Source organism: Epinephelus moara, chromosome 18, assembly GCF_006386435.1.
Source record: "Epinephelus moara isolate mb chromosome 18, YSFRI_EMoa_1.0, whole genome shotgun sequence".
Taxonomy (NCBI): domain Eukaryota; kingdom Metazoa; phylum Chordata; class Actinopteri; order Perciformes; family Serranidae; genus Epinephelus; species Epinephelus moara.
The window spans coordinates 21,512,577-21,531,274 of NC_065523.1; the positions used below are offsets into that span (position 1 = coordinate 21,512,577).

The 18,698-nt window shown below is 43.5% G+C and overlaps 1 protein-coding gene across 2 annotated transcripts in view; it reads left to right on the forward strand.

The window, feature by feature from the left end:
• The first annotated feature begins 226 nt into the window (after window positions 1-226).
• The window catches only part of olfm2a (olfactomedin 2a), a 57,849-nt gene continuing 39,377 nt past the window's right edge, over window positions 227-18,698 (forward strand). Inside the window, exon 1 of one of the 2 annotated variants that reach the window (XM_050070091.1) lies at window positions 227-715. In XM_050070091.1, the coding sequence (XP_049926048.1) occupies window positions 659-715 (57 nt within the window). In that variant the 5' untranslated portion in view covers window positions 227-658. The remainder of the gene's footprint in view (window positions 716-18,698) is intronic. The other variant, XM_050070090.1, reaches the window with a different exon arrangement.

The following is an 18,698-nucleotide window of genomic DNA, read 5'->3' on the forward strand; positions in this document are numbered from 1 at the left end:
CTATCTATCTATCTATCTATCTATCTATCTATCTATCTATCTATCTATCTATCTGTCACTGGTGCAAGAATATTGTCAGTCAAGCAGCTCTCTCTCCCCCTCTCCAACACACTCACATACACGCACGCACGCACGCACACACACACACACACACACACATGCACGGCCAAGCTTGGCTGCGTCAAAGAGTGGTACTTCTTTGACTGGGCTCCTGGCTGGCACATAGACGTGCTGCTCCTAGCGTCGGCACCTTGCAAGCACAGCAGTCACCTTCCAACCTCTGCGACTCTCCTCCGCTCTTTCTCGCTCAGTCGCAGTTATTTCGCAGGACGGAGGGGACTGTCCGCCGACTGTCCGCTTCGCCCGGTTACACCATCTGGGGGGAGTTTTCCAACGCTGGGGGATTGAGAGGTGTTGCTTTTTTACCCTACCCGCAAAAAAAAGAGTCTATGCTCCACGGAAGACACGCGGCTGGTCGCTTTACCGAGCCAGAGAGGGCTGCCGTGCGTGCGCCCTGGTGATGAGGTTGGTGGCGCACAGCCGACACAGCATTAAAGGAATCCCTCTGTGTCTGAAGAAACCGCCCCAGTAAAGGGACAAGAACGGGGGGAGAGCTGCGGGAACTGGTGTCGGCTGGGACGCTATCATTCCGACTAGGATGCATCTCTTCAGTGCCATGTTCCTGCTTGTGATGTTAGCTGTCATGCCCTGTGAGGTAAGGACTCGCGGCACAAACGCTCGCACGCAATGAATAAGCATTGTTTAAAAGTTGCCAAAGCAGTGCTGTGTATGAATTCTCAAATATGGATGATTTAAGTAAGAGCCAGCGGCTTAATAAGAGCTGCTGGGCAGTTAAAAAGGAGGGGAAGTATTATGTGCAAAGACTATGCATGTTGCAGCATTAAATAAGGAAATTGCTATTGTTCTGACTCCTTTCAGTGTATGCAGAGAAGCGTGCTGATGAGAGGGAAGGGAATTGTAGATAGAAACTTCAGGGAAGATATGACAAAAGCTGCAGTTTATGGTAAATCCATGTGAACTTGACTCACTGAACTCTCACACATTTTCAGCCTTGCATCAGTCTTGTTGGATTTGTGGTGTAAATTACAATGAGTGGAACAAATGATGGTGGCGACATTGTTTTAAAGGGAAAAGTAAGAATATGAAGTAACGTGCTCCCTTGACAGTGTAATTGATTTCTGGTGGCTCTGATACCTTTGATACCCCGGGGGTCGTTGTTTGCAGACCTTCATATCTACCTCGACATCACTGACAGAAAGGTCCAGGGGCTCCACAGATAACCGATCGCGCTGATTTAAGCTCAAAGAGCCAAGCAGTGGACGTTTGTTTACAGGATCTGTGTGTGATTTGTGGTTGTGAACAGGAGCCCATGTGTAATTAGTAGTGTACAACAAATGGTTGTAGATCCTGGAGATGTGTGACGTGTGTCTGAGTGCGTGGCGTGCTGTATAGTGCATGACACTCGGGGAGGGGAAAAAAGCCGCGTCCCTTCGGTAAAAATGACGAGCTTTGATGTGACAGTTGTGAATCGAAGTGAAGGACGGTAAATTATTTGACCCAGAAAAGCTTTCAGTCAAGGCAGTCAAGCATTTGAACTTGCAGGGAGGTTCAGCTGGTCAGCATGCACGCAGCGTCGAGCATGAGCTACGGCAGCTTAGAAAGTGTAAGGTCTGCTGATAAAGTAGATACATGTTGGATGTTATTCAGGAGTGCGTAAAATAGCCGATGGTCTGTATGTCAGGCGGCGCCTGTTCGCACCTTTGGCTCCATGCAGCTATATATTCAGGACCACGGACAGCGCCGTGTCGCGCCTTCGGTTAAAAGCAGCAGTCTGAGTCAATCTAGCACCACAGACAGCGCCTCCTCGTACGTTGGCGGTGAGTGTCACCATTTGGCGAAGGCCACCAGACAGATCGCAGGGCCTCACAAGAAAAAACGACCCTGAAAATAAAATCTTTAAAGGGTGCCAAACAAATGTAACAGCTTTCATGAGCAATACATTGTATGATAAAGTGATGTAAACGATGGCAAATAACAGTGAGTGGGAAATAGTGTGGTCACTCACCAGTTGTTGGCTCCATAAGCGTGGATTTCAGGAAGGGCACATGTCCCCCTCAATATTTAAAACGAGCATTTGCCTCCTTATATAAAGATGAAAGGAGCAGAGGACTTATATTTTCGTTTTCACCATAAATCGATGCAGAAAAGCCACAAATTAGCACATTAAAATTGGAAATGGAGTGTTTGATGCTTGGAATTTCCTTGGGTGGATCCCCAAAACCCCCATTTCATATGTGTCCACCCCAATGTTGACACAAAACCTTGAAGGCCCATGAAAGCCCCTAAATAATAGGCTACATGTTTTGGGTTTGGCAGACTTGTCAGCCATTCAACCATCTCTGGGTACATCTGTCTATCTGAAATATTCAAATAAGACACTGCAAATGTATCAGCCTGAGGAACATGCTGTTACGTGTAGAAACAGTAAAGCCAATATGTTGCAGCATACATTAGTGTTCTATGTCATGTCTGCAGGGCAGGTGGACCCCGCAGTTGACCTTTAATAGAAGCTACAGTATGCTTTCAGTCTACACTGATGAAGAGGCTGTAGTGTACATCACAGATGCTATTAGAAGAAAGCCAATTGTGCCTCTTTAAACTCCTTTACATTTAATTAGATAAAGTTTCCTGATGTGAAATTACTAATTAAACCTTAATTGGAAATGAACTTAAACGCAAATGTGCTAACTAATTCTAACACCTCAAGTAAAAAATGGTAAATCAAATAAACTTGTCTATCCACACAGCTCTGTGGGTGTTCTTCAGTAAACGAAGAGGAATAAATGCCGATGTTAACCACTTGCAAATGTGACACTGACAATGTCGCTGATGACATACTATTACATCTCGACCCTTTCTTCACTGGGTTCACACTGTAATTGGCCTTGGGGGACAATTTGTTGTAAGTGTTTACATTAAATATTTAAGGGTCTGAAAGAAAATATGATGCTACCAGCCCTCCCAGAGACTGCATGGCAAACATAAAGAATTGATGACTTCTTGCGTATCTGCTGCAATGAGGGTAACACTCCCTACCAGCCGAGTTGAGATATCCACATATTTTCAGTCACAGTCTCAGCGCATGCCTGTATGAAATATTAACAGGGCTTTAATGAGACAGATGCACTTGTTCGTTCGCTGCATGTGTTTGTTAAGTACCCATAAAGCCCAGGGGTCCTTAGTGCTACTGATACAGATGGGCACCTGCTTGACCTTGGCATCCTTCTACGGTGTGTGCATCAAGCCATGCATGACGGGACACCATGCTGTGTGTGTGTGTGTGTGTGTGTGTACTATACAGTAAACTGCATCTGCCTGAAAGAGAAAGCCTGAAAACACTGTAAATTAATTTAAAGTACCTTTTTCAAAATGCACTCAAGATGTCTCAAATATAAACAATCATTTTGAATCAACCTAAGGCTACTCATCTTCTCTAAAAGTACCAGACATTCAGAGACATTTGTGCTAACAGTCATTCTGCACGGTTTAAATGATCATTCTGCAGGGTGTAAATGATCATTCTGCAAGGTGTAGACCTTATTTAATGTGTATCATTCTGGAAAATAGTCTCCAAATACAGAATATTGCATGAAAAAAAGCTGCATGTAATGACTCTCATCAGTCAGGAGATGGGAATTATAGTATGTTGGTGTAATTTTCTGTGGAAATCAGCATCTTTTCATTAGTCTGATTAATATTAATAGCTTAGTATTGATTGCTCAGAACGTAAATTTAATGCAACAGCAGAAATTCTGATGCAAAACCTAATTCATCTTAGAAATAGGAGATGCTCCGTTTAGTACATTTGGACTAGGAGTAAATGTGGTGAATTGAAATCATGTGAGCAATGAGATTATCAGATATTCTGCTGTCAAAAACAAACAAATAAGGATCACAGGAAAATTCAGTGCTTGGGAAATAGCCCCTTGATCACAAATAAAATAACTATGAATTTGATTGGTGACAGTTGCCCTGAAACTTCATGAATAAATTTAAGCTCTTTGTTAAAAACAAAGACTCTGAATAATTTCAGTTACATTCTCAAATGGGTTTGTATGGGGATGAATGTTTGCGAGATGTGTGTTCCTCTAATATTCCTGTCTAACCATCAAACCCATATAAAAAAGCCAACTGAGAGGTGAGGTGATATTGTTCAACAGGACAAAAGATGTCTTTGTCTGGTTTGCTGTAGCTGCTCGATTTCTGCCTAAGTTGTCGAGCATAGAGATTTATTCATGTACTTGAAAGATTTACACTCAGGTTTGGAGGCAAAAAAAAGAAAAAAAATGTTGTTGTTGTCCCACTGGAGCAAAGGAGCGCCAGAGGAATACAGTTATTGGTTTAAGATGTCTGGCCTCGAAGACTCCCAACACTAGCGTGGTGGAGAGTGATGGAAATGAACACTTGCTTTGGTGTTTTTCTGTTCAAACACCGAGTGCAGTGGGGGAGAAAACCTAATTGCTTGTCATTCTCAAAGAGGGAGTCAGAACCCTGTGTAAGCAATTGGCTAGATTTTTCAGTAATTTACTTGATCCTTTCTCTCACCAGGGATCACGACAAACAATCACTTTGAACAGACTACCATTTAGGACCTTGTTAAGGTCTGTTTCCTCATTCTAGATTGGTGTGATGATTGCATAAGAAACTCGCCCAGCCAGGCTCGATTTATAGCTAAAAGGCAAGTACTGTAAAGGAACCAGCACTTGTAAATCACACTGCTGTTTAAAACATCATTTGGCAGAAACATTTAGTTTATTTACATCGAGCTAATTATACAGTACTTTAGTGCTGTAATATAAGTGCCAGTGAATTGAGATGCTTTTATTGATGGAAATAAAACCATAGCTATGATAAGAAGACTTTCTCAGCTATGTCAGCATCATGGGCAGATTATGAGATAATGGGCCCCTGGGCACAGACGTGCAGAAGGCCCCACCACCTCTCCTACATAGAAGACACAGACTTTGTGGTGGTTTTGTGTCTCTTTGTGGTTGTGTTGTGTCTTTTTGAGGTAAGTATGTGTGCTTTGGTTGTATTGAGTTTATTTGTAGTCATTTCAGAGAGCACTTTGTGGCTCCATGTGGCTGTTTTTTGTCTCTTTGAGGTAGTTCTGTGTCTTTTTTGATCATTTTGTGTGTCTTTGTGATTTATTTGTGTCTTGTTGTGGTAATTCTGTTTGTTTTTAGTCATTTTGTGTCCTCTTGTGGTTGTTATTATGTTTGTCTATGAGGTAATGTTGTGTCTTTTTTGTTGTTGTTTTCTATCTGTCATTGTTTTGCCCCTCTATACGTATTTTGTGTCTCTTTTCAGTTCCTTTGCATTACTCTCTAGTCGCTTTGTGTCTCTTTGTGGTGTGCCCTTTGTAATCATTTTGAGGTTTTCTGGTTGGTACATGTAAATTTGAGTGACATTTTGCAGGCGAAGGCCAGGGGAGCCCCTGACACTTCGGGCCCCCAGGCTTGCGCCTGGTAAGCTTGTTCAGTAATCCATCCGTGATCAGTGTTATTAACAAACCTGGTATACATTAGGGTCTGATACCACATACAAACAGGTAAAGCAGTTAGCTGACCTAATGCTAACTCTATCTACAGTGTCTCTGCATGATGAGGACAACAAGGACAGACCTCAGCTCACTCAGAGTCAGGCAGGACAAACAGCTGGGTTGGACAATGTCCAGTGGAGACAGCCCTAAACAGTCCACCAACCTGGCAGTGACCCTTTAGCCAAAAATCTCTTTTTCTGGTGCCAGTCCATGAGAGCAAAGCAGCATGATCACAATAAAAGCCCTCCCCCAGACATGACAATAATCGAGCCACTTGTGGTAAATTTCTGTCCTTGTCTCTATGCCAAAAGCCTATTACGCAGCAGTCTTACCAAAACACTGAAGCTTGTCAAACCCTGTAAAAAATACTTCTAAAAAATGTCCCCTCTGCCATCATTATGAGTGAACCTACCTGTTAAAAGCTTTTATAAATATGGAGGAATGAGACAGTGCAGCTGGATGACAGTCAAAGAGGAACAGAGATGTGAGTCCACAGTTCCCAGGAGGAAGGACACTGGGTAGCGGGCTGGACAGAGTGTGCTCTGCCAAGCAGCAGCCTAACCTCCACCTAGAGAATTAAACAAATGAAAAGCTGCGGGAGCCGGGGTGTAAATCTGCCAGTGAGAGGCAGAGACACACACTCAACTGTTAAAATCACCTTGCTATGCCACGACAGGTCCAGTGCTTGTCTGAATTACTAACATTGCGTGACCACACAAGCCCTTGGAAGGTCAAGCTGCAGCACACGCATACAACTTTAAATCTAATACGAGGACATTATTGCACTGCATGAAATTCACGCAGCATTAGTTTTTGTTAAAGGCTGGGTAAAGACTGTGATACATACAGTACTGCATTGTGAGGTAGACCCTTAGAAAGTTTTCCACCATTTTGGTGTCCAGGGTTTTTTGGGCAGGCCTGAAATTATAGCTCAGTGACACAGTGGAGCCATCCTCATCATACAGTGTCATCTTGTTCATCCCCTACATGGGTGGTGTTTGCTAGATTCAGCAAGCTGTTTTAGCTCTGTTAGTCTAATAAATACGCGAATAAACCACTCTGTAAACAAATATACCTGTCAGTCTTTTAGCCCAAATTGGCTAACTGGCCCAGCAGTTACTGTTTACTGCTGTGGGTGTGTTCTTTGTGCTAATGTTAGCTGCTATTAGCTGCTGAACGAGAGTCTGTCACTGCGCAGTGGCACGTTTTTAAGCTCAGGGTGTGTGAGCTTTGTGCCACTTAGCTGCTAAGGTGAGTCAGCAACAACAAGTGTCTTAGAACAGAGCACACCGAATAGCCACTCAAGCTATATACACTTGGGTGTTTAGACCAAATCCTGGGTGTCCTAGCAAGGTCAAAATATGACGTTAAGGTGAATTCAGCTATTGTACAAAATATATACATGGTGTGCATTCAGCAGCTGCATACATTATAAAAAATGACTTTCACACACAGTCTTGTGTGTAAAAGTCCTGTGCCTGAGCTATTCAGCCACCACATCTTACTCCCTATGTAGACTGTGTCACTCTTTGTACTACGTCACCTGACTTTCTGGCAGTACATTTGTGAGTTTTTTCTTGTAAATGTACCACTTTAATCTCAGAGAACATCCTAGATGGACTAGTGCTAGCCCTGACCATAGCCTCTTTGCCCTAATTCTAACCACTTCCAACTTTGACCTATCAATGTGATGAGGACTAGCACGCAGTGGGATCCATAATAATGCATGATGGGTGTAAATAGTGTGACTATTCTCGCTTGTGTGCAAATAGACACTCCGTTTTTTTAATCATTCCAATTTGGCAGGGTGGTTAGTGACACATTTTTCTGTGTTGTGACAAACTCATAAAACATATTCATTTTTGCTTTACCTGGATTTTAACATTTCAAGTATAGTTATAATATGAGCCAGGTTTTTCTAACTCATGCCAATAATGATATGTAAGCTCAGTGTCATTTTCACGTGTTTTAACCCACGTAACCTAATTTCTGTGCTGCCTGTCAGTCACTAACAATCATGTTGAGCACCATGTGGGTGAGTAAGTGAGCGGGGCCGGGTTAGATTAGCCACTATGCCTGCATCCACCTTCATGCACATCCCCATTAATATACAAAGGTGCTGCTTCACAATCAGCCACAGATAATGAGGTTGCATTATGCTTGATTCAGTGCTGCTTGAAGAGATTGAATAGTATGTGCTTGTGTCATGACTGATTAGGGCAGAGCTCGAATCAGTGCAGGATAATGATACCACATTGTGCGAGTCAGAATCATACCACCGTAAAGAGATCTGTTTCATAAAAGAGATGCGGCTTAAGAAAGGGGGGCTGGAGCACAGAGAGATGTTGAGCCTTTGTGCTCTGTCCGCTGTTCACTCCCTCATCTTAATGTTTGATGTGCTTTCATGCCGCCTGCTGCTTCATCATCAGAGGCATGTGTGTCTACTTGTAGGGACATATAATGAGTACACACAATGACACTGTGGGGATTCACCCACCATCTGAGAGCAAATATTTGGTCCTCGAAGGGTTAATCATTTATTCTTGAGGTAAGACCTTGTTTAATAAGTGTGAAACAAGTGGTCTTTGTGGTTCGGAGTTAGACAAAGTCAATACTGTACAATTTCCCCACCAGTACAGCGCTTGTCCGTGTGGCAGGGGCGGCTGGCGTGTGTGTTTTTTAATGGACAGGGAGGTTCGTGCGCCTGTGTGAGTGGTTTGGTTTGTGATGATGCTGTACCTGTTTCTGGGTCAGTTTTCTAAATGTGGTCTGTTCATGACTCACACAGGGGTGATATTAGCGTGTGATGATGGCAGAGAGCTCTTTTTGCGGTGCGGCCCTGGGTGAAATGGGTGACTGATTTTACTACTGCAGTGCTTTGGATGAGGCACGAAGGCAGGCAAGCGGCCTGTGTGGTAATTGGTTAACAGATGGAAGGCCGGGTAGAGAAGCGTGTGAGGTCAGTGGCCTGAGTCTCAGACTAACACTGTGTCCCTGTTATGGCTGGGCCCCTGAGGTAGAAAGGGTGTGTCAACGTGGCTGTACCTTCATGGCTGGAATGGCCTTTCCCCGTATGCGCATATGTTCAGGGTGTAAGAAAACACTGATATGTTGAGTATCAAGATAATAGATTTTGGGATATTGTATCAATTCTCAAAAACACTATCGATTTTTAATTAATACTTCACATGCAAAGATTCATGGCAGTGGTTCATTTTGTGTTGTGTTTAAACCCACAGCTGCTCGATCCTTCAGTGTTGTCATCTATCTTCAGTGATTTCGTTCTTCCACTCCAACATAACAACATATCTCTAGCGTAAAGACAAAGAACACAGGCCTTTGAAACAAGCAGAGTCATAGAAGTGGTGAAAACTCATGATGAACGATGGCACAGTGGCACAATTGTCAGGACTGAGGACAGAGACACAAGAACTAAGCACCGTGGCGCAAGTGTGTGAGTGTGTGTGTGTATGTGTTTGAGAGAGTGAGTGACAGAAAGAGGGGAGGAGAGGGTGGACTATTGTGTGTAATGTCTCTGCAAGTTATTAATAACTTAGACTTCTCAAGAGGCAGCTTTGTCACTTTTTGATGGTCAGTCCAGCAAATGTGAGTGGATGTTGATCAGTGATGGTGTTGGTGGCAAATGTTCTTCAAAAGGTACCACTTCACCCATCTGGCAGTAGATAAATCAGAATTGTTATTAACAACACCACGACAACCTGGTCTCACTCCCAACTTGTCAAATATCAAAGCTCGGTCAGCTTCAGCGTCAGATACTGACGCACAGAGGTGGCATTGGATGGCCTGGGCGGCAGCATTTTCTGATGCTCTGAGCAACTGCCCAAGAGTGAGAAAGTCCACACAGGGCTGGCGGAATGGGAGGTAGATGACTCAAACAAAGTCTGGACTTTTAACCTGAAGATCGCTGTTCATTTCTTGTATGAGACCAAAAGTCGAGTGCAAGCATGTGTAGCATGATGTATGTAATGTGACATACACCAATCGGCCAAAACATTAAAACCAGTGGTGGGTGAAGTGAGTAACATTGATCGTTTTGTTACAATGCAATGTTCTGCTGGGAGACCTTTGGTCATGGCATTCATGTGGATGCCACTTGCCCAAACACCGCTGCAGCTAGGTCAGATTTTAGGCTCAACTAAATGTCACAATGCCCTCACTCCCCACTAATTGGCACTCCTATAGATGAAACCAGATTTCTTGCAATGATAGCATGTGAAACCATACATTAGGTATGATTAGTTGGTCTATTTGACATCCATCTGAGTGGTACATTTGTTTCTGAAACCCTGAGAACATTGCAGATATTTCAGACAACAGGGAATGCTCTTGCGTCATAAACTGCTTGTCAAAGTCAGAACGGAAAGTCTGGTAACCTTGATATTTAGTCCATATTGTAAATGACCACTTACTCATTCAGAGCCACAGACGGGCCACTACTTATGCTCCGGGGTTGTGTGGGCTCTAAATGACCTCTGTTGCTGTTTTCTGTCTTGTTGAAAACCCAGCGGCCTGCTGTACTAAAATGACCATTAGCGATCCCATGGACTGAGCTGGCTGACTCCAGGGCAGCTCATAATCGTCATTAGAAAGGTCTTTAAGGTCTTGTGGGACTGAGCTCTGAATACAGTTGTTAGAGCTGTGTCATTTACACAGACATGGTTAACCTGGCAGCTGCCCAGCAGCCAGCTGTACACTCTGGGACCGATTACTTTTTTATACATGCAGAAGCAAAGAAAAGTAGATTTACATGTGTCCCCTGAGCCTGTAGTGTCCCCCTTACGACCCTAATTCTCTCTTCCAGACAATTTCACAATGACTGACTGATGCACACGTAATTTCTCAGAAATATTCAGTGTGCTCATATAAAGTATAGGATGTTATTTGTATGCTTGCTGTCAACGGTGTATGGAAGGATCAGCTTGACTGGTGGGATGAATATCATCCCTGTATATCGCATTCGCTCCCCCACTTTCTCTCTTTCCTTCTGCGTGAGTGTGCTGGAGGGTGCAGGACTCCCAGAGGTTTATGTCTGTGACTCTAAGCAAGAGTGACATTTCTCTGACAACACCCCGAACAGGCGCACACATGCACGCGCAGTCTCACTCTCACACACATACACACATTGTCTCTGTCTCCCGCTCTCTCTCCCCTTTGCTCTCTAGTTCACAAACATGTCAGCAACGGGATCCACCACAGACAAAGAACCAAACAACGCACTGAATCGATACGAACAAACATGGCTGAGGCTGTAAAGCCTGTTGTAGATTATAGTATGAATGGCAGATGCCAATTAGTGCACAGACACGCTTGATCATCTGGTCAATGCTGGACACACTACCATTAATAATAAGGGCAACAACGCACGTTACCCTAGTAACTGCCACCGTGGGACTCACCCAGTGATTTTTTTTTTTTTTGCGTCAATCTGCTCTTTTTTTGCATTGCAGCAGGCACCTCCTGACCAGTTTTCTGTACGACCTTGCTTTCCCCTGCTCGATGAATCTTTTATGAGCCTGGCAATGTGGGTTTCTGTGTAGAAGATTGGAATATAAATATGGCTGTTGCGCCTAGAGCTCCTCTTCCCGCTCTGATACAAAAGCTTTCATAAGACTGAGCAGATTGGGCAAGCTGCTACTTGAACGGTGCTCTTCACATCTCCCTGCTTTTTATCAGAAGACACACATCCCATATCAGAGAGTGTTATGCATTCTCAAACACCACATATAGATTCTGCCTCCACCTGCTCCATCACATGGCTGGACAGCGTTGCCACACTCCTGGGAAATCTTGTTGCCTTTAAAGAGAGGTTTTAGTTTTTATGTGGAATTCTTTTCGTCAGCATCTCTTTGAAAGCCCTAGTTAATTAGAGATTGCTCACATTCATGTTGCGGTGAGCTGTAGCGGCAGTTGACATTGAATGAGAGGCGATACAAAAGTGAGAGAGTAAATCTTAGTTGAACTCCTCTGACTGTACTACGCCTCTTTCTCTCTTACTACCTCTCTCTCTTTTATGTTTTTCTCTACTTTGTCTCCCTCTCCTCCTATTGCTCATGATCCTTACTACCTTTATTCCAGAGAATCGTCTCCTCGCCGCCATGCGTGAGTGTGACAGCATTGCCTCCCATGTTGAAAGCTAACTCAATTGCAGGGCTTTCATTTTGGGGAATGAAGGATGAGAGCTATGCGCCGCGGCAGAAGCGGGTGGCAAGAGGAACCATTTAATCGATGTGTTTTCCGCGTGGCACTGTCACAGCCACTCAGTAGGGCCATTGATGAGGGAGGCTCTCTCTGACTGCGCCAAGGCTTAAAGGCTCCAGTCAGGGAGGCGTGGGAGCCCAGCAGCCACCAGACACTGCTGCATATCAAGCAGGCTGGCAGAGCTGCTCTCTGCAGGCCCACGGTGAGCAAGGTAGAGAGGTCCTTTGATAGAGACGCTACATGTAGAAGAGGGGAGATAACAAGATGCTCCAGTGGAAGGAACACCAGCTTACATTACATTATGCTGCCTGATTCTAAACCCGTGGGATTTCTCCAAGTCTACAAAACACACACAGACACAGCAGTGAGTAATACGGCACGTGAACGCCACATCTGGAGGCAGGAGTCAAAACGAGAGAACAGAGTATCACATTAAAGAAAGAGTAGAAAGGAGCGATATCTGTAGCATTGATGACATTTACTGAAAGACATTTGATCTTGCTTTGATGGATTACACCAAATTGGAGGAAAATGATGTAACACGCTGACTTTTTGCATTCATTTTTTATAGATCAGACAGCTCGAATGTAGATAAGCATATTAGTTGAGAGGAACTTTCCTTGTGAGTGAGTCCCGTGTATCCAGCAGTACCACGAATCCACTGCTCAATATGCCCTTTTGATTATTTACAGAGTGTACAAACAAAACATGCTTTTGAAACAATGGCCTTGAGCTTGCCCCGAGTTCTCTGTCTAAAACATTTTTCACCTTCTCTTTTCAATATTCCGCAGCCTCAGACACACAAAGACAGCCAGTACAAAGAACAAAATGTATTTCTTCTATACTCTAAAGAAAGCTCTAGTCCCTCAGTAATACTCTTGGCAGTGGGTGCGCATATGTGCATGTAAACGATGTTACAATGTCTAATTAAGAAACATATTGTACTATATTATAAAGGTTTAATGTGCATTACAAATTACTACCAGCATTTATTTAACATGCATTAAATAACACACACACAGATGCTGAAGATGCTTTGGTGATCCGGGTTGGTGGGCAGTGTCAGAGTACAAAGTGAGAGGATGTGGACTGGGTTTGAATTAGTGCCCAGTGGAGTAGTTGAGCAGGGCAGCACGGTTGTAAAGTGAGTCAGAGAGAGATAGAGAAAGAGAAAAAGACAGAGTGGAGTTGCTGGAAATGAAAATTGGAGATTGCGGGCAGGGATAGAGGGAGAAATAGACAGAGAGTGCCTTCCGACTGTGCCTGCCGAATATGCCTGCAGGGTTATTATCTCTCCCCATCCTAACCAAAAGGAGAATAATAATTAGAGGCCTATCGCTCCGTCACCATGATTTTATTCCCCTCACTGGCACTGACGCTCCTTGCAGATTGTCTTTAATTAGCTCCACATCGCTTAATCAATACGGCCGTGACCGTGACAAAACAATGGCATGTGCATCCTGTCGCTCGGGCAAGAGAGACACAGGAAGCAGCAGGAAGAAAGGATGAAGTGTTGACAGACAAGATGAGAGAGGAAAATGAGGTAGAGCGGCATTTCTGTGGGAGGGGGGGAGAAAAAAGAAACGTCATGCTCTGATAAAAACCTGCTCTCATGATGATTAGAGTCTGCACTTGTTTATCTACTATTGACTTTGTGTGCTTGCGGATGTGTAGCAGATGTGTACATCTCCATCTCGCTGCATCGCGGGGTGAGGAAAGCAAGCAGGTAGAATTTTCGGCTCAGCTGTACATCAGGCAACAGTGATAGTCCTATCATGTCAGACTATGCTATGGGATCTTATGCAGTAATCCTCGTTATATTTTTGAGCAGCAGAGCTGAGTGCTTCAGCCACACTAATGGTGATGTGATGAATAGGTATTCAGGAGAGGTCTCTCTCTTTAAGCCGTAGTGCCTCAGGCTACTGGCCCTCTCAGGCCCAGCTCTCATCTCTTACTCCTCTCAGTGAAAGTAACAGCATGCAAGGAGCTGGTGCAGGGATCTTCACAGAGGAGTACCTCTCACTTGTCTGGCACATTTTTCTACTTGGTATGTTCTGGATCGATATCTGCAGCTGCCATGCTTAAATCTGTGTTGATCTTATCCAAACAGCTCCGAACAAGACTATTAAATGTGAACGCTGAGACTCATTTACGCCATGAACTGAGTGTGTGGGTACACTCTGTTAATTAAGGAAGTGCCACTAACTGGAGAACATCAACAAGGACATTTGAAAATTGCCAGATTAATATGAAATGCAAGGGACAAGAATGCACTGTCCTTCTTGTGTGTTAGCCTTTTCAAATTAACACAAACACACAGTACAAAACAGCATCCTTGTATAGGTGCCATTAAAATTCAAGTTAGTGATTTAATCTGTGGGTGACAGAAATGTCCTTAGAATGTGTTGCCCTCTCAAGATCATAATTAAAGGGCATTTCAGTCATTCTAATCTCCCATGCTTAGAGGCTGGATCTCATTTTGAATCCACTCTTGCCCATTTTTACCAAAGGCAATCAGGCAATAGTCAAAAACGATGCGTCCCAGGAGGAACGAGCGGTGTAGTCACTGCCATGTCTTAAAGACACCAAATGAAAATATTTATGTTAACGATTAGCAAAAGAAGGGCCTCCTTAAGGGAAAAATCATCTCCCATTCCCCTCTTGCACTGCATGGAATACTAATGCAAGGGATGGCCTTTCTGATATCTTATCTCCCAGGCTGCACTCGCAAATATCATCATTAAGCACCATAGATTTGCGTCGTGCTCAGAGTGAGGAGCGCGCTGCACAACAACCTGCATCAACTGGAATCCTGCAGACGTAGACAGACTGTTTATAGAAATCCACACAGCAGCTGTTTGTCTGTCTATAACCTGCACATAAAGTCACGCATCCCACTATGTAATTCACAATTTAGGGAAGACAGCTGAATCGAGATTGTACTGCGGGACACGTTACTGCATTCACCATACAGTTTATTGCCGTGTATCTCATGAACACTGCGTCTGTTGCTGAGAGATCCAGCCTGATGATCCAATGCAACCCCCTGTGGTGAAGCACCAGACTCTATGGCCACTCTTTATCATTAGGGCCTCCTCCTCCTCCCTCCCTCCCACCAACACCTTCCCACTCACAATACTTCTCATCTCACACTCGGCTAACTCCACAGAATATTACCCCTTTATAATATTCAGCATATGGGCCACTCGTTCCTGCTCTGTATACTCATTTTCTCAAGTTTGTTGATGTTTTCCTGTCTGTTTGTTTGTTTAATCACTGAACGGATCAGCGGCTCCTCATTTTGACAATGCAGCCGAGACTTTGCAGATGGCACGGCTGGAATCATCGTCAGGGTGTTGGGGGAAGGCACAAGGCACACAGGCTAACACAAGACTGTTTATTTATACAAATAATTATTTCTACTCTGTCCACCAGCAAGGCAAAACTCCATAAAAGCACACAGTGACAAGCTAATTTGTTTATCTACAACTTTCTCCTAACCATTTTTGCCCATAACTCCATGTGGCTGTAAATGTAATATTCAGTTAGGGGCTGTTTTGGGATTTCTCTCCGCTGCACACTGTGCCTGCGTTGTACTAATAATGTGTCCCTAATTAAATGTTACAGCTTCTCTGAGCATTAATGACCTGAAGACAGAGGATACAAATGGAGGCCCCAGTGTGAGCTCTGACAAAGAGGCTGGACACGAGACTGCAGGCTGGTTCTGTCCCTTCATTACTGATATACAGCTATAGCTGATGGGTTCTGGTCATTGTTTGCTCCAGACCATGTCGAGCGCGGCGCATTTAGATTTTCCTCCACAATTGGCTGCTGCAAACTCTCCGTCAACCAGACTGTAATTGGCAGGATCTCACCACTCCTCTCTGGTCCTGTTAGTTTCGCTGTTGCAGACGTGGCAGAAAACAGACAAGATGTAAATTCATCACCTCAGGGAGTTTCAAATGCATCACCCATCCTTTTCTCTCTTTATCGCTTTCTCTCACTGCCTCTCACTCTATCTCTCTGCCTCTCCTAAACATCACAGTCTCTTCTATTACCATTTTGTCTATCTCCTGTGTTATTCTTTGGCTTATTTTCCTCTTGTGTAACCTACCACAGTGGTTAGCTAATCATGGTGATACCTTCACTCTGTGACTGGGTGACACTTGTAAACAATGACTCAGACAGAGCCTAAATGAGAAAACGCAGACACTTTATCCACTGGTTGTCTCTTTTTATTCACCTAACAAGGCACTAGGTGCATGGCATCTGAGATAGATAAACACCATTAATGAAGATGAGCACTTTACAGTAATAAGACAATGGAACGGTGGTCAGCTTCAGCAGTGCAGAAACAGATATAAACAGGCTCTCAGCAGCAACAGTAATATTCTATATCAAGGCGTAATACAGATTTGTAAATATTAGCACGCAGAAATTTTTCATCAGCCGTCTAAAACTGAGCCGCTGTTTGAAGTCAAGTTACCATCTGGATGAAAAAACTCAATTATTCTGGATAAAAGTGACGAGGCCGGTGCCACAAGTTCATTGAAGGGCGTTTTGAATAGACAAGCGGCCATGGGGGGCAGTCTCAATTAGCAGGCTTTCTTTGAGCCTCAGCTACCTTTCTGCCGGGCTGAAGACTCCCAATTTGCTGTCAGTAATTACTCCATTTACAGGAATAGCTTTCCCTACGCAACAGGGAGAATGTTTGATTAGCTGGGTGGGAGAAAAGGTCAGGATGTGGTTGTGACTTTCTGCTGTTGGACCCAGAAGAGGGCGGAATTGTGGGTCATTGGTAATCAGGTCATAAAGCCAGGAAATGATCATAGTAATTGTGTGTGTGAATCTGAATGCATGTGTGTGTGTGTGCGTGAGAGTGCCTCCATGTGGGTGGGCAATTCAACTAGGCACATTTACCACAGGAAGTGCTGCACTGAGTCGTATTCAGCTGCTGCTGTTGGCATGAGTAGGTGCAGAACAGTGGATAGAGCCATGCTGTGCTGCAGAATGCATGGCAGCTGATTGCCGCATGTAGTTCTTGTCTATTGCATTGATCAAGCCTTTTCTTTCGCAAGCCTCAAGCAAAATGCTGTGCCCTGCTTGCCCCTGATTGAGCTGTCTGAGCTATCTGAAGCTATTCAACCATATACTGTTCAGTCATACCAAATACCCTACAAATAAGAATGCATAAGCCCCCATGGACTGTTGGGATTGTAATCAAGGGAGCAATCAGGAGCAATCAATCCTTCCATGAATAAAATTTGAATGCATGTTCCAGAAATATATTCATGAAGCTTCTAAGAGGAAGTACACTGAACTATGATTTCTCCAATGTCATGTTTGCTTGGTGAAATGTAAATACTTTTGCAGTGTAGCCTCTTAAACTGTATCTGTCACTCTGGTGGGTGATTAAAAAGGCAGGTCGAGTGGCTGCTGGATTTCAGGAAAACACACACACACACACAAACACACACGCACATGCGCATAAAATTATTTTAAAGACATCTATAATTTTCCTTCTTATATATTGAAGTGGTTATAAATAAATTATTTGGGTTTAATCATTTGACTTAATATATATTACTTCAGAATTTTGACAAAAAAGATAAAGAATATCCATATTTAATCAAAGAATGTATTGTCCCTACTGTTGTTTAAAGTATTTCACTTTACTGGTACTTAAAAAGCACTTTGAAAAACTATGTGAATGCAAGATTTTCCTAAAAAAACCAGACTCCTACAGAAGTAATCCCTCTCAATCATCACTTATGACCCACTCTCAGTGTGTGGTGGTGTATTTCTCTGCAGAGGCTCTGCCCTCTGCCTGTATTTTCTTATTTTCTTCTTATTGTCTGTGTTCGGGTCATCTGTGGGCATGTACCCCCACAGTGCTCAGGTGAGATTAGGGCATTATCAAATTTTAGCAGCCAGGTGCCAGATTGTAAGCAGCAGGCTTCCAAGAGACACATACAGTGAGGTGTAATGCTGAACGGGAGTAAATCTGGGTTTGTTTTTTTCATTCGCTGTCACTGGTGAGTGTGTTCCCAATGCTGCATACCTTTAAGAGACCAGAGGGCTGTATCATGCGGCCAGTTCAACAAAGCCAGGCTTTCTTTGCCTTAGCTGGCTCGAGAAATCCTAAAGCATAAGTGAGAGATAATGGGTATCACCAAGGTGGTTATCAACTTGCTCTTTAACCCAGGCTTTAGAACTCAGGCTCCATGCTGTTCTCATTATACACTGTTCTCATTATACACTCTTAAAAATGATTGATCTGTATACCGCCTACTTCCACCTTTGAAGAATAGCCTCCTGAGACCCGATCTTCTGTTTGGTATGCATTTTTAATTTCTCCGAGCTATTTGGGATCAATAGGATCCGATAAGTATAAAAAAAACAACACTACAAACAAACTGTCTGACAAACTACAAACATTATAAACCATAAATAAATAACTTTAAAACATACAGTGTGATCAGGTTTTCGACTCTGTCCACTTTTGTGTCGAGATCGGCTTCAAATTGACTTGGCAGAGATGGCTGCCATCTTGTTTTTACATGGATCAGTGTATTGCGCAATTGATCCTTTCGCATGTTCACCGATGGAAACAGCTTTTACTTCCTCTAGATAGTCAAGTTTGATTGTCTTCTCGGCACTCCACCAGGACCACTAGATGGGACAAAAAAGTGTCCATGAATGAGGACAATAGGTCTAAGTTAAGTAGAATGACGTGTAAGGTTAAAGAAACCCAAAATGTGATGTCTTCATGTGAGGATGTTAAAATGATTTCATGAATAAGCAACACTGTTGCTTCAATTAATGCGAGAATTGTGTGAATTCACAAGTTAGTATA